This window comes from Rutilus rutilus, assembly GCF_951802725.1.
Source record: "Rutilus rutilus genome assembly, chromosome: 4".
Classification (NCBI taxonomy): Eukaryota; Metazoa; Chordata; class Actinopteri; order Cypriniformes; family Leuciscidae; genus Rutilus; species Rutilus rutilus.
Window position 1 is genome coordinate 5,481,396 of NC_140212.1, and position 24,687 is coordinate 5,506,082.

General features: G+C 40.5%; 1 protein-coding gene across 5 annotated transcripts in view; it reads left to right on the top strand.

The window, feature by feature from the left end:
• erc1b (ELKS/RAB6-interacting/CAST family member 1b) overlaps nt 1-24,687 on the top strand; it is a 196,917-nt gene that overhangs the window by 95,613 nt on the left and 76,617 nt on the right. For all 5 annotated transcript variants that reach the window (XM_084407452.1, XM_084407453.1, XM_084407454.1 and 2 more), the window contains 2 exons: nt 767-898; nt 13,135-13,295. In XM_084407452.1, the coding sequence (XP_084263578.1) occupies nt 767-898; nt 13,135-13,295 (293 nt within the window). The remainder of the gene's footprint in view (nt 1-766; nt 899-13,134; nt 13,296-24,687) is intronic.

The window sequence follows — 24,687 nt, forward strand, 5'->3', positions numbered from 1 at the left end:
GTGGGGGGAAAATGAAATGTGAATGTTCCTTGAAATGGAGCAGCGTAATGAACTCAAGACTGTTCCCATATTCAGCACTGCTCTGGCGTTTCTCCACGTATCCCACAATGCCTATTCATTTGAGTCCCTAACCATTGCGTTCTTTCGCTCTCTAGCACTCTTTCAATCTGACTTTTTCTCTGTTCATCATTTTCCCTCTGTTTTTTCAATTTCCCAATAAAATCAATCGCAGGCGTTCGTGATAACTAGGTTTGACCCCTGACTCTGTTGTATGTGTTTGCCCGAGCAGAGAGCAGACGCTTGAAGTAGTGTGATTTCACTCTTGACTGGCGAGACATAGATCTGCGCCGTGTCATAATGGGAGCAGACTGTACATGAGTCACGTCCCTGAGACGGACAGCTTGGGTTGCCCTCAGTTACCGCAGTCCGAGTATTCATAATGTTTATACCTCACATGCTGTGAACCGACTGCAACTGGTTTTCTCAGAACTACCTGCTGCTACACTTGTTCGTTATTAAGGGTCAGTTTCGATGTGCATGTGTACTATCTTTGAACAAAGCTCATCAAATAAAATTTCACAGTCAGATTAAATAAAACAACCATATAATTCAATTTCATTTAAAAGGCAGTTAAGTCCAGGTATTGAACTGTACCTGACATTCTACCAAAAAAATCTGTATCAGTAAAAAGTTTGTCAGTTGTACTTGATAGCATTTTGTTGAATGTTAACAGCATATTATTAAATGTTGTTTTTTTCCCCCCCAGGATTCCCTGCAGCAGAAAGACGACCGCATCGAGGAGCTGGAAGAGGCCTTGCGTGAGAGTGTACAGATCACGGCCGAGAGAGAAATGGTGCTGGCACAAGAGGAATCTGCTCGTGTAAATGCTGAGAAACAGGTGAGAAACAGATGAAGCCCAAGGGTCATTAATATGCCAGGAGTCTCTCTCTTTATTTTTTGGACTGCACGTATTGTTCACTTTTTTTTTTTTCACATTCAAATCTTTTTTATTTAATACATTGTGCCTTTTAATTTGAGTCTGAATAGAAGTTGTATATTACGTAGAAAAGTTGCATTTTATTTATTTATTTTTTTTATTTTTTACAATCCATTACAGCTTTACTCCAGCTCACGCTCCAGGAGATGTTTGACAACATTTTGGATAGTTATTTTGCACCTTTCCAGCCAGTTGGCAACAAGATTAGGCTTGGAACAGCCAGCTTTGGCAGTATTGAGACTTCAGCTATCATAGTCCTTAGCTTTTCAAGTGTGATAAACAGTCATGTTCTCTGGTAACATTATCCAATAATGGTTCTAAAGAGCTCCTGTTTACTATTACAACGAGGACTGTAAAGTGTTACATGAAGCAAAATGTGTGCGGTAACATCAATGTGGTGCTAGCTAAATCCTACGGCTATCTTTCCATTGTGGAAATGTCCACTTCCTCTTCCTCCCAGTTAAACATCCTGTCCAGTGTTTACACACAACTGTATGCACATCCACGCAAGGCTAGCATGTCCCAGGCTGGGTTGTAATGGCTTTTGCTTGGCGAACGTATCGCTCCTGCTAAAAAGCCTCCTTCACATGGCTCAGGAATCGGTAAAAAAGTCGGCCTGTCACTGCACATCACCACACCAGCAACTAGAGCCGTGCCAACCGTCCAAATCCATGCCAGCGCTGAATCGCCGTGCCAGTGGTGAACATTCATGTGGCATGCATGGGTTACATGTTTGTGTCTGCAGTCAGTCTTCATTTAGAACATAAATAAGCTTTGTGTGGCCTGCGTGAGGACTGCTAACTTTGGTCCGTTTCAGTTCAGCCACATAGAACGTGAGCACATGAGGAACGGTGTTTCTTTCTTAGCATTTGTAAGCAGGCGTTCAACTGTGATTTTGGAGGTAGGGGAGTGAAATATCTGGGAAAATATATCTCCTCTACCCAAGTTCATTTAAAGGGATGGTTCACCCAAAAATGAAAATTCATCATTTATTCATGAGCTTTGGTTAATCTTCCAAGCACAAATTAAGTTATTTTTAATGAACCTTAGAGGTTTCTGTCACTCCATTGAAAGTCTAGGTAACCAATACTAAGAAGATCCAAAAAGGTCATAAAGGAGTTGTAAAAATTAATCCATATGTATCGAGCGGTTTTATCCACACCATGTGAAGAAATATAGTGAATTTTGGCTTTTATTTCACACACATACATAGAACGCATCGCACGCTTGAACAAACCTCATTGGTTCTTGTGCATCTCACACAAATTAAAAGCCTAAATTAAATCTGTTCATTATATAAAGCTTTTGTATCATTTCAAAAGACTTGGATTGAACCCCTCGATTCAAATGGATTTGTTTTACAATGCATGTATGAACTTGAAGTTTTGGTTACCTGGACTTTCAATGGAGCAACAGAAATAAAATACTTTAAAGTCATTAAAATTATTTGTAATTAATAATTTGTGTTTCAAAGAGTAATCAAAGGTTTATGGGTTGTTTTTTAGTATTAATTTTGGGTGCATTAGCAATGAACTTGGAAGGTGGTTTTTTTTGTGTGTGTGTGTTTTTTTTAGCAATTAAACTCTCTAAATGGAGACCAAATGTGTGTCCTGGACTAGGACAAAGTGGAAATGGATTGAATTGACAAATAAATTGCAAATTAATTGGTATTTTATGATTCGAAGGTGCTGGAATGCCTTACCCAGGTTGTTCTGTCCCAATTGAACCTGTTTTTTAAGGCATCAATGTGGATTGCTCCACAGTCCAGCTGTCTTTGGAGCCCTGGAGATAGCATCAAACTCCTATAACCTTCTCCGAATGAGTCCTCCATGAATCCGAAAACACAAGCAGCCAGTCAGGCTTTGAAACGGGGCGCAAAGCAGCTGCCAATATCTTGCTTCCCCTGTACCTGAATCCCTGAACTTTTCCCTTTCCTTTCTCCTTTTCTGTCCATCTAACTTGGCTCAATTGAGAAATTCATTTTTAAACCCTTAATGGTTTGTTCAACCTTCTGTGGATCCTGGCGCCCTGCCGTTTCCTTCCTACTCTTTCTATTTTCTAGAGATTTCGCATGGCTGGCTGAGCATCGTCCCAGTGCGCGTTGCAGTCTCAGGAACGTATCGTGGCCTAGAGTTTCTTCACCGCCGGGCGGACCTCCGCTCAATCCCCCGGAGGTTAATTAGAGCCAGGGGCTGAGGCGGGAGCCAACGCTGCTGCTAAGCCTGGCCGGCCTCCTCATTCGGGCCCGGAGAGAAGAGGAAATGGGGACAGTACAAGTGCCACCCTCCGGAGCCAGTCTCCATGCTCATTACCGACGTCCCAGCCACATCAAGTCTCGCTACATGCACTCAGGATATCGCCATTAGAAGTTCCTCCCCACCCTGGCACCTGTTATATAAGAATGAACTCATATTCCGGGTTACATATTTTAGGAGTTATGAGCTACATGATTGGGGGAGAAAAATGGATGGCAGCTTGCCTCGCTGGCAATTGGCAGACATGTTTTTAAATGCTTAATTTGTGGTCCTGCATTAAGCCATGCAAAATCTAATTAGCTTCACACACACGCACATGTTTTTCCTTACGCACACACAGAGTCTCTCCTCTGCTATTTAATTAACATCCCTGCATTGCTTCACCACACCCTCTGTTGTGCCAATCATACGCAAGCGTTCGTCTTTAGCTCTGTGTTCAATTTCCTCCAATAGCTGTTCATCTCATTGTTCACATTGTGCAGATCACATGTTGGACCGAGCACAGTGCCTGTACAAATTTCTGTCAGTATGTTGGTCTTAAATGTATGGGGACGGGGGCGACTGCTCTTTGTTACGCTGACATAAAAGCGAGCCTCTGGCCAAAAAAGAGGTCGTTCTCTCTCGTCAAACCATGTGCGTCCGTTGAGCTCACTTTAAAGGTCTGTGTGAATGTGCACTTAATTTGAGAGCATGGGAGAGCTACAGTACAAGTTGTTTGCTCCATTCATGCAGCTAATGAAATTTGGAAATATGAATCCAAACATGTTTTTGTTTTTTATGAGGCCATATTGGGCCCTTCTCTCTTGTGTCAAGTCTGAAAGATTTCTGACAATTACACAGGTCAGTGTGAATGTCTTCTGCTAGAGTGCTACTATTCTTCCTTCTTTTTTAAATGAATAGATGACCACAAATGAACATGGAATTCTGTCATTATTTACTCTTATGTCATTCCAAACCCATATGCAATTTTGGTAACATTTTACCAAATTTGTTTAGATTATTAATGCATGATGTATTATGAATAAACAAGGAACAGTTTCTTCAGTTATATAGCATTTATTAATTTTGGTTAATATTAACATAAATATATGAATATAATATTTTTTTCAACCCATTCATTCATGCATTCATGCTTGCTTTCTCATCTCCCAACAGGCATACAACAGGTTGTACATGCATGATGTTTTCAATCAACTCAATTTAATTTAATGCATGTATATAAAGACAAAGGAAAACAACAGTCCCCCAAATAATTGGTATACTTATTTATTGTACTAATACATTTTTGACATTTCAAGTTATATGGACAGACATGAAATGAACAATAGTATATTTATTAATTAACATTGTTATATTATTATATGCTGTAAAATATAGCCTAGTTGTTCCTTGTTTGTTGATGCCTAATTCATTACTTTTAACGAATTTACCTTATTGTTCAATTCGTAGTGTGCAATAAGTCTTTTAAAGCCATATTATAGCTTTATGTGGCAAACAGACTTGAATTTAAGTCGTTACCTCTGCCATTGAAGTCGTATGTACCCCTGAAATTACATCGTAACACCAAACGGCATTTGACGAGGTTCTTGCGTGTCTCGTGATGTCATCATACTTGTGGCATGTTTGATTTGAGAGCTGCAGCTGAGAAGATTGAATAATGGCATGGAACAACATGAGTAAATGGTTTTTCATTTCTGGGTGAAATTATTCCTTCAAGATTTCCCCCTATTTTCTCACACCATCTTCCTGTCAGTGATTATATTTCAGGAGTGTTGGCTGCTGTATCAGAGGACCTGGGTGTCAAAACAGGGTTTTCTCAGTCTATTCAGTGTGCTTGTTTAGCAGATGAGTCCTTCTCATTTTAGCTGATGCTTTCATGAGCATTATTGTCCTGCCAACTGCTTTGAGTCGTGTGCTAGTAAGGGCAAATGTGGTCGCCGGGAGAAAAAGGGGTGCATTTTCTTCCTACACAGGGCCCTCGGTGTGCAGTGACACCAGTCACTCTGTCCCAGCTCAGGATTTACGGCCGGGATGTACGAAAGCGACCAGCCGCTCATGCGGGGCCAGTGAAAACGTTTGCCCAAGACCACATGAAAACATGTGTCCAGTCTCCAGACATGATTCAGCAGCGAAATGACATACTTCATAACCTTCCCTGGAGGCAGTGGACCAAAGAAAGCCTCAATCTCTCTGCTCATGTTGACCGGGGATGATGGGATGTCTCGAAACCGCCCTTCCTCTTTCACCACAAGCTTCCCCCTTTCCCCTACCGGCCTGACCCAATCCCGTATGGATCTCTTTTCCGCTCCGAACCTGTTCTCGCTCAGACGTTTCGCTGTTGTCTTGCTGGATCCATGGTTACCATCCTCTTTCTCTTTCTCTAGCCCCTCTTCCTCTGCTTCCAATTTTCAATTTGCGTGGTTTGTTTCAAACTATTGTTCTGTTTTGCTCTGGTCTGTCTCTGTTTCCTCTGACTTTTTCTATTATTCCTCTTTTTCTCTATTTCTTCTCCATCACTCACTGCCTGTGCGAAGCGCTCTCATGACCTAATGCATGACTCCGGCCGCGCTGGCTTAAAGTGGCTCAAGGTATGGCTCGATTAATGTTTTTTTTTTTTTTTTTTACAAGGAATGATTTGAGTTTTGTGCTTTTCATCAGTTTCGCTGCATCTCAGTGACCTTTTTTTCTCATTTAGATGGGGGTGTTCGACAAATGTGGCTTTTGGTCCTGATCCAACCCAAACTTTTCCAAATAGGAAGCTTAACCACTGACAGAGTGCAATTTATTGACTGTTCCCTGAAGATGAGCTCTATCAGATCATTATTTTATGTGGAAGGCCTCTCTTATGCTTTCCCCCGCTTTCTTTCCATTATATTGGGAAGTCATGCTCATTTGCGTCTGTCTATCAGGATAAGTTATGTTTTGATTTAACTTTTATGTAGTGCGTCCAACACAATTCTGTTTCTGCAGTGGGAAGTTGAGTTTCCCCATTGCATGTAACTTTAAAGACTTGTTATATAAACATGCGGTCAATAGTTATACTGATAGTTAAGGCGTAGTTCACTCAAAAATCAATGTTTTGCCATAATTTACTTATGTTGTTTTAAATACATTTGACTGACTTTCTTCTGTGGAACTCAAAAGGAGATGTTTAGCAGAAGTCCAAGCTGTTCTTCTCTAAACAATAGAAGGGACTGAGGATGGGACTGTCAAGCTCCAAAAAAAAAAACCCATAAAAGCATCAATATAAGTGGTCTCATACGCTCTATTTCAAGTCTTCTGAAGTCATATGATAGCTTTGTGTGAGAAAAAGACAAAAAATCAATTTTACCATGAGGAATGATTTTTGGGTGAATTGTTTATAAAAAAAAAAGGCGTAAATGGACAGTTTAGACATGTTAGATCGCTCTTTGCCTGAACCTGTCAAGACACTGTCAAAATCAAGCAGCCAATCCGATTCACAGTCAGTTCTCACTCCATACTGCAGGGGGCAGCGTGACGGCAGAGCAACGGCAGACCGTGAGGTCTCCAAGCTATCCAGGCCAAAATCAGACATGGAAATTAGTCAAAGAATAAATAGCTCTTACAGCTGCCGCTGCTCTTTCTCAAGTTTGTATTCGAGCCATCGTCAGAAACAGCCTGGATTTTTATGATAAAACTTTAGAGGGAAATTAAACTCCCTCCTCTGCTAATATCCCCAACCAGCTGAGATCCAGACACAAAGTTCAGCACCCAAAACACAGCAAGATCCAAAGACCAGCTTGTTGAAATTGGCTTTATGCTCACCGTTGCTCGTTTGGCAGCCGGGGAGGAGAGAGTAGGAAGAGACGGATGAGGAGAAGGGGAGAGAGAGCAGGAGAAAAACAGCACGCTGCTGCATTAAGCACTTTTTATTAGTGTTGTGTTTCTGCTCCGAGCATCTGGGTTAGTCTGGATATCTCTCACAGGAGGTGATTAGAAGCTTCTGAGCTCGGCACGGGCTGAAGAGAAGGCCCTGATCTAACGCCCACCGTGATCTCATCACCTCAAGTGTACATCAATAACAAACCAATATGAAGTCTTACACTTACAAAAGTTGCACTGTGGTATTGCCATGTTTTTAGTACATGGACTATTGTGATACAGTACCTTTTTTTTTGGACACTACATGACATTTATGCCTTTGTATTCTTTGAAGTACAAATACCATGGGATGTAAATATGGTAATCAGCCAGTACTATTATATACGCCAAAGTACCATGGTATTACCATCTTATACCTCTTAGTTTTTTGAATGGGGCAGCACTTTGTGAGGATGAGTAAAAATGAACAGAATTTTGTCCGTATCTGTATTCAGTATGCTGTCAGATGTCGGGTGATATCTCACTGTCATTATTCTAACATAACTTAGGGCCTGTTTAAGCAGAACTCGTTTTTGTGGTTAAAATTAAGAGCATGCAACGTTGTAGTTGCAGTACGTTGTCAGTTACCAAAATTACTAAAAAAAGTACCAATAAATATGTAAGTGGTATATTTGTCAGCCGGGAAGGATTTGCATGCAGGTATGCTCATTCTATTCATCAGGATTAGTGTCCATATGTTTTATTAACAGTTCATAGTAGTATTGTGTATTTGCCATGGTAACTGTAGTTTCCGTAACCTTAACCCAAAATACCAACTACTAACTATATTGTATTAACAAAATCTAATTTGAAACTGCTATATAATAGCCTTGCCTTATAATACTGTTTTTTCATCAGTGTCAGGGAAATTTTTACAATTTATGTGTGTTTTAAGTAAAGTGGGACGTTATCGTTTTTGAAAAATAAATGTTCTTGGTTCAAATTCCTAAAAATTAGATTCACAGCTTAAAGACCATGGGAAAATATGGGTCCCATGGCCAAACCAGTGATATATGCTGTATACATTACCATGGTAAAGTCACAGTACTTTTTAAGTTTAGAATCTGCATCCGTCACTTCATTTCCATGCAGATTTCATTGGCTATTTTCTGCAGACATTTTTTGAACATAATATTCCCCAATTTTCTCCCTTGTACGTGGTTGAATTGCCCCTCAAAGCATTTCTCAGCGATAAGAGCACCTCTTTTTTGTTATGTTTTTTTGAACATGCAATGCTTTTCTTTGTCTATTTTATTCTTTCAGATTTGTTTGCCTATATTTCCTTTTGGTACATTGCATTTACCTATTTCTGTGTTTCTTTCTCTCTTGCTCTGCTCTCTTGTAGCGCAAAGAGGCAAGTATTACTGCGCTCTGCTTCATTCTTTGCTTATGTCCACGTGCATTCCCTCATCTGATGAGGCATCTGTTCCAGCTCCTCTGACCCTGCTTCAGTTTTTATTTTCCCCCTCTTTTCCTGTTCTTTTTATCACTCTTCTCCTTGATCACTGACAGATCCTCTTCCTTCCCCCAAGGCCTGTTTCTGACACCGGTTTTAAGCAGCCAGCCTTAAATTAAACAAAAGAGGAGAAAATCACTGTTATCAATTCCATAGACGGTACGTCACAACTGATGTGAGCAATTACTCCGTCGTAAAAACACTTGCAGAGGCTGAAGCCGGACTGTGAAGATTGGTTAAAGGACGTGCATCTTGAACGCTTTGATCTGTACTCCTCTTGCCTTACTGGTTCAGGTTCCCAGTGTGAGAAAGGAAGTGGTGTTATCATCACCCAGTGAAGTGCTCAATTTTTCACACCCGAGGTGTCATAATTCACTGCAGCGTTTTTTTATGACTTGACTAACATCTGAGGTTAGTTTGTACTCCCCTGAGAAAACAAGCGCTGCATGCCACCTTGTTCTCACACACACACACACACATCCATCCATCCATTCCTCCATCACAAGAAAGTTTTTGCTAAAAGCAGTGTTTGCATTGGTTTTAATATTTCTGCTCTGCTCTGCTTTAATATTTCATGTCCTAATTCTAGTGATGGGACATGAAAGGAAATTCAGATTCCACTAAATGGTTCTAGTTCCATAATTCCATTTAATAATTATTTTAGTACTTTTAAAAAAAGCACCTTAATTGGTCTAAAACATTAAAACATATCAATTTTCCCACCAATATCCACTCCATGAAACCCCAAGGGCTGCAAGTGTAAACGAGTAAAACAATAAAATAATTGCATTGTTTATTTTGAGATGCACTATGCAAATGGAATTGAATTTAAAATGTTTCCCTTATATTGTAATATTGGTTAGAATTTATATATATATATATATGTATGTATAGAACCAGTTCTTGATTCCACACTACAGTATATAGTTCTAGGATTCATAATGTCTATGATACCTTATGTAGGCTTTACAAATTTGTGTGTTTCCCCTCAGTCTGCCAAGCCTTTAGTCAGACCTTTAAAATTTGTTAATTATGTCCTAATGAATGACTTAACTCAATGGCTTTGCGATTTTGCTCCAGGCGGCGCTTACTAAATACTTTTACAGTAAAACTGACCAAGCACACTGTAAATTTATTCGAATCCATTCGTTCCAGATGATGTTTGGTCACCGAGGATGGAGTCAGTTCGGATATCTCCCCTCAGGGCACGGTGACACCACATCACCTCTCACACATCCTGGACTGATTAGTTAACCGCTCCGCTGCCGCTGTGTGTGTACGTGTGGTTGCACAACAGCGGGAGATTTCATCGAGATTTTTGTGTGCTGTTGAATAAAAATTGTGCAGAGTTCTCACGGTTCCGTCTTTGCCCCCCTCACCTCTCATTGGCTGCTCTGTTTTAACAGATAGACCTGTTGCCCCGCCCTCACCACAGGGTTACCACTGGCAGTGAAACTGATGCTGCCAGTGTTTAAATATTTCTTTCTGCTCATACTAGGGGGCCTGAGGCAGTCAGTCTCGATTCCCTCTCACTTTATTTCTCGAGAGAGAGAGGATTTTGCTAGGTTTTTTTTTTTTTGTATCTGTGAAAAATATTACTGTCTTTTATGTCCACTCAAACTCTCGCCAATTTTATTCTTCTAAGATGTGACCTGTGCTCTGTGTTTGAGTCTAAAGGAACGCTTGCCTGGTCTGTCTCCACATGAATAATGATTTCCTCTTCTTTATTTTTTAATATGACATGCATTACATTTTAACATAAGCCATTCCGGTGAGCCCTCACTTACCTGATCCTGTCAGGTGGAATTTGCTGGTGGATTTCACGTGCCCAGGGGATGCACCATCATCCTTGGGTTTTAGTCACAACCCATTTGTTACTGTTCAGTATCAACCCTGTGTGAGTTTGGTGGGGTATGAGACGACGAACGAGAGCATAGGAGTGCGAGACTGGAAAGCAGACGGCAGTAAATTTGGCCGAGCGGGTTTTGGTAGCTTGTTCACTAGGCTTGGCTCGGGTGTAGTACATTAGGCAGATGACTTATGATGACAGCTGGATTGAGCGCTCTTACAGACCCTGCAGTACCTCCAGCCACCAGAGGGCAGCACTGCTGAGAGCACATGCTCACACATACTCTTCTATTGTGTTTTTTTTCCCCAAAGGGGATTATATTTTCACAGCTGAAATCCTGCTTTTGTGGTGTTTCTGCTTATTGCCCTCAATACTCTGCTGGAAAACAAATCCAATGCTCACAAAACATAGGATAGAATGTATTCATGGCTTTGGGCAGTGTTGAGTGGCAGTGCTATTAAAATGTTTTAATAATCAATGAATTGAAGGAATAGTTCACCAAAAAATGAAAATATTTACTCACCCTCATGTCATTCCAAACATGCATGATTTTCTTTCTTTTGTGGAAAACGTTGGATTTTTGACGTTTGGTTATTTTTTTTAAATAATGATGAACTGATTGAGGACAGGGACTGTCAAAAAGGATGCAAAAGCTCCATAACATTATGATAAAAGTGGTCCAAGTGGACTTTGGTGCTATATTCAAGTCTTAAGAATGTATACGACCTGAATTTAAGTAATTCCACAGCCATATCACCCTATAGCCCAAGACTGGTTGCCCACTGAAGCTAAGCAGGGTTGAGCCTGGTCAGTACCTGGATGGAAGAGCTCCTGGGAAAACCTGGTTGCTTCTGGAAGAGGTGTTAGTGAGGCCAGCAGGGGGTGCTCACCCTGTGGTCTGTGTGGGTCCTAATGCCCCAGTATAGTGACGGGGACACTATACTGTAAAAAGCACCGTCCTTCGGATAAGACGTTAAAACCGAGGTCCTGACTCTCTGTGGTCATTAGAAATCCCATGGCACTTCTTGTAAAAGAGTAGGGGTGTAACCCCGGTGTTCTGGCCAGATTCCCTCCATTGGTATTTGTCAATCATGACCTTCTAATAATCCCTATCCACTGAATTGGCTCTATCACTCGCTCTCCTCTCAGTCTCCACCTATAGCTGGTGTTTGGTGAGCGCACTGGCGCTGTTGTACTGTGGCTGCCGTTGCATCATCCACTGGTGGTGGTTGAGGAGAGACCCCCTGATATATAAATGCCTCATTCATTTATTAATTTATTTACGCATTCATAATTATTCACCGATCTGAATCTGCTGTGGCACTTCTGACATCTTCATGACTGAGGTAGTGATGTCCAATTTGTGAATGAATCACTCTTTTGAGTCAGTTCTTTACAATGAATTGATTGATCTTGTTGACAAAACTGGACTGAATGATTTGTTCATGAATCAGGCTGATCTGGTTCTCGAGTTTTAGTTAATCCTGTTGACAAAACTGATCTAAATTATTCATTAATGAATCAGAGTCATCCGGTTCAAAAGTTTAACTCACTTGACTGAAGACCTGAATCACTCTTTTGTGTCAGATCCTTATAGTGAATTATAGTTAATCCTGTTGACAAAACTGATTTGTTCATGAATCGAACTGATCTGGTTCTTGAGTTCAACTCGCTGGCTTCACTGTGTTGGTCACAACGGTTAATAGACCGCTGGAGGGAGAGACTATCAGTAAATAATGACTTAAATTGATTGTTTATTTATCTATTTTGTACAAATCTATTGCGATGACTTCATAGGACTTGGATTATAGTGCATGAGTCATATCAATTACTTTGTGAAGCTCGAAAAGGATTTTTAGTAAACTATTTTTGGGTTTGATTCTACGCAGAAGTATCTGTAGTATGGATGGAACAAAAGCTGATGAAACACAGAGCAGGGAAGGATGGATAAACATAGAGAACAGACGAAGGAGACTGGACAGATCGCCGCCCAAGGCCTACGCAGTTTCCTGCGAGAACAGATTTCAGAGAGTCCCGGGGTGAACCGCAAGCGGTCGAGGAGGCTGTGAGAACCGCTTTGAGCCAAGTCGCTAAACCTTGCCTTCCATGGAATACATAAACCTGCCACGCCATTTGATTTATCCTCCTCATTCACTCGCTCCTGTTACTCCGAGTTATAAACATTGTGTGGAAATGGAGGGAGAGGAGGAAAGAAAAATCACAGTCAGAAACCGAGAACATCCACCTTTTCAAAACCGAAACGGAGTGAAATAACTCTAGGGATGTGATGTATGACAAACTTCACCATGACGTTATGTAGTTCATTTGTCTGGAGTAACACACTCTTACACACTCACACATTGGAATTCCGGTCTTGTGTTCATAATTATTTCTTATTTTATCTCACCCTCTGTCTTTGAATCTATTATATGAATCTCTTAACTGTTTTTTCATTGTTTTCCCCGTGGTTTTAATCTCTTTTTGGACGCTAATTTTGTCCATCAATTTTTCTGAGCACAAATCCATTTGTGTCCCTGTGTGCTTCGCTCTTGGCCTGCTGTGTGTTCACTCAACATATTTGTTTGCGTTCTGTCTTATCTGATGTTTCTGTGGGATTATGTTTTTGTCCTTCTGTTTGTTTGTTGTTGTGTTATTGTTCATCAGCACAAACCTGTTTATTTGTTTGCATGGACAGATGGAGGAGCTGTTGGCCGCCATGGAAAAGGTGAAGCAAGAGTTGGAGTCCATGAAGGCCAAGCTGTCGTCCACCCAGCAGTCCTTGGCGGAGAAGGAGGCTCACCTGACCACGCTGAGGGCAGAGCGCAGAAAGCACCTGGAGGAGGTGCTGGAAATGAAGTAAGACCTTTACTCCTGTCCTTCACTCCTTATGGCCTGATACTGCGATTTGTTGCTGTACGGCTTACTGTCATCTTAAGGAAGAACATTTAAATGTTGCTTGTTTTAAAGGGATATAGGTTTTGATAAATACGAATTATATATTTTTTAGCTCTTTTGAAAAAAGTATGTAGATTTATTGTCATTTACCAGCTGTGTCCTATTACAACCTGCCGTGGACATTGTTACTTTGTTTACTTGCAAAGAGGTTAGCCAATCATAACAGAAGCCATTCACATGTAGATATCTTAAAAGTACAGAACAAATGTATCTTGTTTAAATCTAATAATCTGGGTTCAACAAGATCACTGTTAGAAGGATTTTTGTGATCTAGGTCAGGGGTTTCCAAACTGGACCCCCAAATATGATGAGAGTTTTCATATATCATTTTATATCATATATCATATAGCATGTCATGTCATGTCCCCCAAATATGATGAGAGTTATCATATATATCATATCATATCTTATCTGTCATCTTATCTATCATCTTATCTTGTATTTTATTTTATTTTTCAGAATGGAATAATGCATGTTCTATTCCACAATAATATGCATTGAATGCTTCATACTATTTTTTTTTTATAGATAACACATGAAACGGTATGCATTATTTCATTGTATGCAGTTTACATTCTTCATCCTTTTTTTTTTTTTTTTTTGCAATGCTGTTTTTTTTTCTTATGATCATTTGTCACACCATTTTCTCTTAACTTTTCCTTGGATCCCCTGTTGCTCCCCTGATCCCAGTTTAGATAATCCTTGTTCCAGGTATACAGGAATGATTTTTTCCTAATGCACTAGGTCCATGGAGGGGCCGTGTGCTCTTGGGAGGCTGAATGGCTTTTTGAGTGCTTCTTTATTTCAAGCTTTTCCTCGTCATCCACTGAGCTTCTACAGACTCATCTCTCCAATAGAACACTTCAGCAGAATCCAAGGACCCTCTCACTCTCCCTCTCCCTCTGTTCTCCCACAGCATTTCGCAGAACTCTCTCTTGTCTTTTCTCACTATCTCTTACAGGATTTTTTGCTGCTCTTTTGCTTATCAGTGCCTGTGGCACTTTAGTGTTTTGAGCACTTCCTGACTCTAGATAGGGATAAGAGGAGTACTTGAGGGATATAGGAGGTTGAAGGTCTCCATACCATAACTGAATCAGGATTCAATGAAGGTGGTTCTTCAAGGATCCCTGCTAGAAGTCTGAGCTTAGAGGAGGAGTTACAGAAAGGAGGCTCTCTCACTTTCTAATTGATGTGGCTCCATTCAGATGGGGTTGGGCCCTAAAGATAAGCCATTGACTTCTGCCTTATAGAGTCGGAATATATCATTAAATTTGATGCTCACAGTTCACTTAAGAGATATAGGCATACATCTAAGAGGAATGCTGTAAAGATAACATATTTTTAGTTGTGATTAGGGCTTCAGTTATTTAAAGTTTGGTAGCACTTTAACATTAGTTTGTGCATTGACAACAATGGCATTTATTACGATTAATGTTAGTATATCATTGTTCATTGTCAATTCATGTTATTTTTTATAATTTAATGTTCATTTATAACTTAAAATGTTTGAGAAATAAAAGTGAAATTAAATATATTTTTTTTATTTAGAAGTAAAAATGACAAAAAAGAACTAGAAATGTATGTTTATGTACAGTCGATATTACCATTATGATTAAAAAGTATTGTTCTTGCTTAGTTCCTGATATTTAATGCATATTGATGAAACGTTTTGATGAAAACGTGTCGATGAATTGATGAAAAATGTATGTAAAGTGTTACCAAAAATATTTTTGCCATGAATTGCATGTCCATATTTGCTGAGAAAAGTCCCCAGTGACGGTATTTCCGAGTCATTACATTACTTTAACAGATAGAACATTGAATAGACAAAAAGTGGCTTCAGAAAGATATTTTTTCCTTCACAGGCTGTGACATTATTTTTCATCCTCTACTGTATATTGTCCTCACAGGGCTATTGTTTTAGATTTAATATCAAGCGAGTTCGGCATAATGATCGTGGTTGTGGAAAAATGAGTCAGAAATGGGATTTTCAAGGACACTCTGTGTTTTCCGTGGTGATTTGATTGTCAGCCATATTCTCAGAGACACGGATGTGCGTGCATGCTTGAGTGCTATGCTACCGATGGATTCTGGCATTAAAAGAAGATAAGGAGAAGGCTGAGAAATGATGGGAGTCTTTATCTAGGTGTAATGTGTTGAAATTAATGCTGTGTACCGATTCCCGAAGAGATAATTTTGCCCCGTAATATGAAAGAGAAGGAGAGCAGGGCCCCATTGCATCCAAATTTGGCTGTTAAAACCAAAAGGTCAGCTCAACTGAGACAGAGAGCGTTGTGTATCTCCACCGGCCTCTCACTAACCACACATTTACAAAAAAAGTCTTGTATTTGAGTGAAAATAAGGCTCTGATATGGATGGAGGAGAGAGAGAGAGGGGTGGTCTTCGATCTGTTTTGGCGATGAACGTAATGCGGTCGGGGCCGGAGAAAGTAGACTCGTGCTGCTGAAGGGGCCCCGCCGGCTGGCAGCAGACAACCAACTGGACCACTCATTAAAATTTCGAAGGAAAAACACAAAATAGCAGACGCAGAGGTCACAGACTTTTTATTTATTTATTTCCTCGGGCTGAACTTCCGACCGCACAGTTTAAAGTCAGCAGTGTGGAGACATCGACCCTTTGGGCTGGTTCTCCATCCTCAACATCTAAAAAAAGGCAGAATTACCACTCTTTCAAAGCTCGTTTTTCCCTATGGTTTGCAAAGGACATTTAGTCAAATCTTTAGTCAGTTGTATTTGTATATGTTGTGTTTCTGCCTTTTTTTTCTTCAAAGTTGAATCTAAAGGAATAGTTCTGTCAAAAATGCAAATTGGTATCATTCACTTACCCTCATGTTGTTTCAAACCTTTATGAGATGTTTAGAAGAATGTTCACGCTGCTCTTTTTCCACTTAATGAAAGTGTATAGTGAAAGTAAATGGATGAAAAACCATAAAAAATGACCTATATTTCAAGTCATTTGATATGTAAGAAGGAAAGACTGAAATTTGAATATGCGATTTGAATTTGAGGTAATTTGCAAATGCGAAAGTCCAATTGAGGTTCAACAGTTGCAGTGGCGGGGAGGATTGTCAATGAATAATGGCTGTTGAATTACATTTGCTCTTTCACATACTCAAATTGCCGCATAGCGTTTGGTAACAAGATTTACAAAAACATGAATGTTGCATCTTGTGCAAGTGCAAATTAGGGAATGTATCCTTATTTGGATATACTTTATGAAATGTTAATTAATTTACAGCTTATACAACTTTTAGTTCATTAATCATGATGTTAAAGCTATTGTGAACCACCGAGGCAAATGAAGACCACAGTGAGGTCATTATTCAGATAAAACTCACTGAATGTAACCAGCAGTGAAAAAAGTCCATTATGAGGTCATCGCTCAATTAAAATCTAAATGGACTGTCAATGGGGTTCTTTGATAATGCATAGAGGTGGATTCAAGCTGTGTTGGCGCCAAGTTTTATGAACGTAACTGTGATGTGCGCAGTGTGGTACTTACATTCTGGCTTGTTTTGTCGAATGAGATGAGGATTTAGAGCGATGGGTTGAGGCGGTAATGGGATCTCCAGCACACCATCCCATCCCCATGTTTCCTCTCCATTTAGCACAGTTTAAATGCCCCCGTACTGCTGGATATGAGATGTGGTGATATCCCAGTGTTCTTTCATTTGATGTGGTTTCCTTCTCTCGTTCACTCTTACTTCCACCAGCTCACGTTCTCAGCTCGGGAAAGTGCGACCGCAAGGCAGACATCAGTCGTCTCCCTTTGAGCAAATGTTTAACTTTCTTTCTGCAGTTGTTTGGGAGTGCTGGACATTTTGGAGCGCCCGCTTGAGAGGTGGATGATGATAGAGGGGTTGATCTTGATCAAGAGGCCCTCCTCAGATGTTCGCTCAAAGGCATTAAGCCACTTGTCCGTATTTTAGGACTTGAAAAGAGCTGTCGCCACCTTTATGGCTTTTACCTTGCGTCTTACTATGAAACACAAGCTCTTGCTTAGTTTTGCAAAGTTCTGGTCCACACAATTAGATCCGCCCACTTAGACAGGGAAGAAAACATCTATCGCTTATCTATCTATCTATCTATCTATCTATCTATCTATCTATCTATCTATCTATCTATCTATCTATCATTCCTCAAATTTTTCAAACTAGACTTTGTAAAGCCGCCATTCCAGTTAAAAATTACAATTACATTTCTTTAATATTCTATTTATTATCATTTTACTTCCTTCTAACTGAATTCAGGTTCTTGTTTGATTCCTCAATTCAGATGTAGGAATTGAACTGGAATATAAAAGGTAAACTCAATTCTGAATTGTGAACAACACTGCCTTTTTAAGGGTGGGTTTATCTGAAATAAATGATACTACAATAACACACTGTGCAGAAAAGTTAAATAATGGTTTAAATTTAAATAATTGTATAGTAGTTGTTATTTTTGCACAGACATAGCACAGTAAAACAAGGCAGTAAAACTTGTACTCTTAATCCCAGAAGTTGCATTTTGTCAGCCAATCAGATTAGGGCTTGCCAGAGTAAGAATGGGCCTTTCAGGTTTATGTGCGGTCCCTGCACTCTTGCAAAACCTGCAATGGTTTGCCGCTTACCCTTGCTGTAGTAGATTAATATCACTTAAAAAAAAAAAAAAAAAATCCCAACAGCTCCCCACTCATGTCACGACTCGAGCTGGATCTCCGGTGGGAGTCCAATTATAAGGTTTGAGCATAAGTGCAGGTATGTGTTTGTCCGAAGGTGTTTAAATTGACACGGGGTGATTGCAAGGTTATCGGCTGCCCACAAAGTCTCTATTTGAAGGCAGGGTGAAGCTGCTAATTGCCCCTGTTAGCACTCTGGTTTCTTGGAGCGGAGCAAACGGGCCGGCTCATTACAGGGTCGAATGCTTTAGAAAACAAACCTGTGTGGGTTCAGCATGAAACCCAACCACAATTCAGCCCAAAAATGCTTTCTCATCTTCACACAAGTGATTCACAGCTTGTTATGTGGCATGGATTGTTGTTTGGTTCAGTTTGACAGAACAAAGCAAAAAATAACAGATGGGAAAAAACATTGGCACCTTACTGGGCTTGATTGGTATGCAGTATAAAACTGCGATTAGCATCATCAAAAGAGGATTTCAAGGAAGTTTGTGAGACTTCATTTTTTCTGCTGCCCTGTTTTTATTGTTTTAAGATGTCAATCGGGAAGACCAAATGTTCTTTTCCTTTGTAGATTTGTAATCTGTGAATGCTACCATCTTGCAGTGAACGATGCTTTTGTTAAACCAGAAAATGCCAAGTTCACTGGGTGGTATGATTTAGTCGCCATAATGGGTGTAATAACACAGCGGACTTAACTCTCCCAGGCAAGCCGATCTTGGCAGCCTTGATGTAATGTTCTTAGGGGTGCTGGGGCAGATTTGTACACGGTATCTGGGTGGTAAGAGAGAGAGAGAGAATCTGACATGATCTCTTCTAAGAAGGCTAGAGCAGTCAGGGGCCATGAAGCCCTGGCCCGGAGATCTTAGCGAGCATGTGAATACGGATTATTACAGCATGGAGCCAATGAGGCTGGACGTGTGTGAGAGGCCAAGCGGCCCTGCAGCGATTAGACTTTAAACAGCGTATAATGGCCTCTGCCCTTCCCGTCTCGACCCCGTCGCTCATGTACCCGAGAGCCATAATCCATCGAAATGTCGGGAAAGCGCAAAGACCCACGTAACGTTTCTGTAAATGTCAAGGGTGCTTACAAATAACAGCGCACTGGCTGTACGGTGAGACAGATCACATCTGACGTTGCTCAGTGCTCTGAGCTCTTCTGCTGGATCTTTAATCATTACATCACATAAAAAGGGGCTTAATCCTTTGTTGTTAAACCCGCAGTGATAGGACAGTTCTCTTGTTCTACAAGAATGAAAATCGCAACCTCAACACCACTGCAGACTTCATCTTCAGCTAGGCTTGCCTCAGTAGAAACCACAGCTAACCCTTAAAGACTTAGTTCACCCAAAAAGTTGAATTCTGTCATGTAATCATGTAATCTTCTAAACCTGTATGATTTTCTTTTTTATGTGGTAAAAATATGTGCAGAATTGTGCCTGTTGCTCTGATCCATGCAGTTACAATAAATAAGGACTTAGGGAGGTTTTTAAGTTTCAAAAAGGCACGAAAGCACCGTAAACATGGTCCATATGATATCTTGATCTCCATTCTAAGTCTTCTGAACTCATACAATAGCTTTGAGAAACAGGAGAAGTTATTTGCTGTAAAACATCCTTTCTGCGGCAGCTCTCTAACAGCATTGTCATCAGCATATATACAAATTTGTGTCTAACTATTGTCGTCACCAGACTTTTTTTGTTTCTATTATAATTTCTTCAGAATTTAAAAGGCCAACAGACTTTGAAAGCACTATCGCTGCCAGACAGAAATGTGCAAACATTTTACCTTTAGGGGTACAGCAGCTTGTCACTGGGGCAGTACCTTTTAAAGGGACAACTTAGTACTTTATCTACCCCTAAAGGTAGTACCTTACAGTACTTTGTACTTTTAAGGTACTACTATGAAACTTTTAGGGGTATAAAAGGAAGAAAGATGCCCCATACATCAGCTGGTGTTCCCCAAAAGGTCACATTTTTGCCGCATCTTAATCAGTTGTAATTGGTTGCGATGCACCAGCTTTAATATTTGGAAGTGCAAATACATTTTTTTTGTGAATTTTCAGTGAATCACCTTTAAAATTCGGTGTAATCTTTACGCAAACCTATTTATACTTGTAATATAGTAGTATAAGTTTTACAGAGTACTTGTATTGTGGTTTTTGGAGCTTGTTAAAGTCAGTCCCCATTCATTTGAGTTCTATTGAAAAGAGCATCTAGTACATTCTGCTAAACTTTTCCTTGTGTCTTCAACAGAAAAAAAGGTCATAGAGGTTTGAAATGGCATGTGGATGTTTAAACAATGACTGAATTTTTTTTTTCATAATTCATACAACATACAATTAGGGTATGTTCCGCGTAAGGTTCAGTGTGAGTTTGAGGTTGAGGTTGATTCATACAGTAGATACACTGCATGTGTACTCAACAGTGTTGTAGACGGCTGCTCAGGAGACTCTTGTGCCTCAAGTCAGCATTTGGTTTGGCAGGAATAAATCAAGTTGTTCTCTACAGGGAACTCCTGCTGTCTGACTGAGAACCAAGGCTGCACTTAAATCACCAACATCCTCGCGCTAACAGCCATTGCTGATTCTCCACCACCATAGGGATTCTTAAGATGAGCATTGTGCCACATTTTAGGACCATTTTGGAGGTGTGAATTCACACCACTGTTCACAAATTGTGTTGTTTATTTATTCCAGTTTTTCAGAGCAACATGCAGACTGTTTTTTTTTTACGTGTACATATTCTCAGAGGATAATCTGTAATGGATTAGCTATGGTTTATGTGAACTCGTACGTCAAAGCGTTCAAGGACTTTAACTCATCTAAGTGTTTGGCTTTCCCGTTCTAACCCTGTCGAGATTCTAGCGCTGCCCCATAAATCATGCTCCTAAATTGAAAGGGTGAACTGGAAAACTCACAACGACAACTTTTGAAGGAAAAAACTGAGGTTAAATGGAGAAAGTGACGCTACGGCATAGCCTCTGCTATCACAAAAAGGGAGGGGTGAAAAATGTATTTCTCAAATGCAAACGTTCGAATACTCCTCCGCTTCTGCTCCTTCAGACGGCTTGGGAATGCTCAAGGTCGGGAGTCAGGGATGCATATCCATACGTCTTATCTGTGCTGAGGTGAAGCGAGGAACTCGTGTTGGCAGATCCTGTCCGCATATAAATCATGTTGACCAACTCAACCGTGCTCTCAGAATGGGCACCGGCTGAACCCATCTACAGTTATTCTGTTATTCTGCCCTAAATCACTGTCATCTAAACTAAGTCCATCGTAAAATGCAAATACTGTAAGTGCTCCTCCCAAAGCTAGTATCTGCCAGCTGTATACTATGACCTTATTTCAAGCATGAATTCTGTTTTTCATGTACATTATTTTCAAACATAACATAGATCATCTGTCAGTCGGTCGTACTGTCATTCTTTCATTCAATCGTTCGGTTTAACTACATTTTTAAATGTCATAACTGGCATGTACTAATGGAAATTTGAGCCAGTGAAAATTTATTGTCTTTTATTTCTTTCTTTTTTTTTAGAAAGTGAAATTTGCCACGTCCAAATTTTAGAAGCTTTCATCTCCTTTTTTTCTGTGGCAAGATGCATCACAACAGCCTGAAGTGATGAGTCAAATCTATTTTTAACCTGGAGCGTGCTCTGTTATAATTTTGGACATGTGCGGAGCTTCCCTACAGTTCGTTAGGAAAACGGCCGCTCAGACACGAGGTTCGCAGATCCAGCGCCTGATATGTTGTTAGTGGATAGTCAACCTTGTTATAGATGGCGTGTTATCAAGGCAAGCTATGTCGATGTCCAAAAACTAATTTACTCTCCTTATTTACAGATGAAAAATACTCAACCACTGATATACACACACTCTATACATACTGTGGGCTCTGTTTTTCTGGCTTGCGTCTCCTGTCCACACACACCTGCTCCTGAGGCAGTTTGCTTTGGCACGGTGGTCCACAGGCTGCTGCCCAGGGGGGGATGTTGCTCAAGGTGACAGGTTGGGACAGCATAATTAAACAGTCGGAAACAGGAGCGAAGAGACGCCAAGAAGAGCGAGGGAATGAAGGGAGGGGTGTTGTGGAGCAATGCGACCTCGTGTTGAAGGCAGGTGCTTGATAAGATGAAAGAGGGATGAAACTGAGGAGAGCAGCCAACTTCTGGGCAGAGAGGGAAACGGATTGAACGCTGCCACCTCAGGCCAAACACAACACAGAGGAGTGGACGGCCGCCAAAGTTCCTCCGTGCGCACCCTATGAATTTATGTCTGAACCACACGTTTCTCTCACACGTTTGCTATCGTAGTAATGCTCATTTTCGTTCGGGTCTGTGGTCAGAGCCGTTTCTTTGCATTAATGTATTAGCTGTTGAGGCTATGGCTTTATCCACCGTTTTATACACATCCTGTCATTCTGCCGTACAGCTGATGAATGAACTGTGGAGTGAGTGGTTGTTTGGCACCTAAGTTCATACATTATAGGTTCTCTGTGTCTTTCTTTCACTGTATATATTGGATAAGAATTGTGGATGGAACAGCAGAGGACATTCAACATTCCCAGTCAACCTGTTTCTTTTTTTTTTCTTTTTTTTCTCCATGAACCCGCTTGAGTTCAAATTACCATACTGTAACTGCTTTAACAGATCAAACACTTAAAACTCTTCGGACTAACTGACTGAATCATAATTACAGTGAAACTCCACTATTGAATACGGTAATGTATTTTGAACCTCTTCTGTACATTTTCTGAAGTAATTGTGAGTAGTGTTTATCTCCCCAAAAGGCTCTGCTAAGGTGTTTTGGGTGGTTGCTAGCCGTGGTTAGCGGGATTTGGTAGTTGTCAGGTTGTTGCCATATGGAGTTGCTATACGTTTGCTTGGAGATTAGGCTGGTTGCCACTCGGATGTTGCTATGTGTTTTCTAGTGGTTGCCAGGGTGTTGCTATATGTAGTTGCTATGATTTTGCTAGGTGGTTGATAGGGGGTTTTAGTGGTTGCCACTTGCAAGATTACTACTATACAAGTCAATTTTATTTGTATAGTTCTTTTCACAATACACAATGTTTCAAAGCAGACTTAAAGAAAATCATAATATTGATGTTTATAGTACCTTAATGCCATATAGGCCACATTTAGCAGTTTAGAACAAGACAATACATTTGGCATTGATATAAACGACCAACCAGATTTTCTGTAATTTATATATTGATTTATCGAGATTTAAATTGCTATGAGTTTTGAGTGGTTACTAGGTGGTTTCTATGGGTTTTGGTGTTTACCAAGGTGATGCTATGTATTGCTAGGGCTTTTGGGTGGTTGCTAGGGTGTTTCTAAGTGGTTGCTTACATAACCGATCCCCAAGTCTCTGTCTTATTCTAGCCTCTAGATATGGCTCAAGTCCCCTCCTTCAATGTAAGTATAAAAATATTTTTTCTGGCAGTTTTACTGAAAATCATAAATCTATTTGCTTAAAACTAAAATAGACATTTACTTTTAAAACAGCAAAATTTGAGGTTGATTGATCGTGATCGTGTTTATTGCGCAAACAATGCTGGGTGAGTTACCAGCCAGCATTTAATACTTGGAGTTAGAGGTTTGTTCAGATCCCTTTGGCTTAGCAAGCACTGCTAATTAGAAAACAATACAGATTTATTCAGCCTTACAGACTCCGTTTTCTCTTTAAAGGCCTCTAGGTCTTTGCTGCCACGCATACAGCTGAGAAACGGCACGTGAACAGACCCAGGCCGAGCCATTACCGCCTGATACGTGTACTTCTGCAGATCGACAGGCCTGTGAATTGAGACGCGCTTTGACTCACGGCTCGAAATCACGGCGGGATTTTAAACAGAGCTGAATCCGCAGTACTCCCCAGTCCCCTGTGCTCGCTTTAAGCTGTGCGCAGGAAAGAGAATGGAATACATATCAGCCGTTTTATCATGTGAAGCAAGAGACAAGAGCCCTCTGGATTTCTCCGAAATGTCTGATTTACGAAAGGGAAAATTGATTTTACAAATGAGAGAGTGGCTTTCCTCTTCCCTCTCTCTCTCTCTCTCTCTCTCTCTCTCTCTCTCTCTCTGTTTCCATTTCGCTTGGTTAGCAACGGGTTCATTGTCCACGGCACGGCTGATGTGCATGTTATTCTGTACTTCATTTACGATTATTGTACTTGATCTGAATACAGCTAAATAAATCTCTCAGCAAGCTCATGTTAACAGACTCTGGTGGTGGCTTTTATAGGTTTCCTCCGATTTTCAACCCGAGGATCATTTTCCCTGCGCAGCAGCGTCAATATTAGGCTGTTTTTGATGGAAAACTAGGAGCCCGCTGCGACCTCACATTAATCGAAGTGCAGCGGCAAATGAATCTCCATCTCGACTCGGGACTCATAGTCCTAATCGAGAGGGTAATGTATCAAAATGGAAAATGAATTAATCCTCTCTCGTGTTGTGCCGGGCTCCTCGGATTTCTTAACTGTGCAAGACGGAGACAGATGTTGCTCGGCTGAAAGAGGCCTGTTGTACCTGTGTAAAAGGATAGTCGCCAAGTGAGTCTCCTTCCGTTTCGTTGTGCGCAATGTGCGGTGTTGACATCAATACTGTTGTTA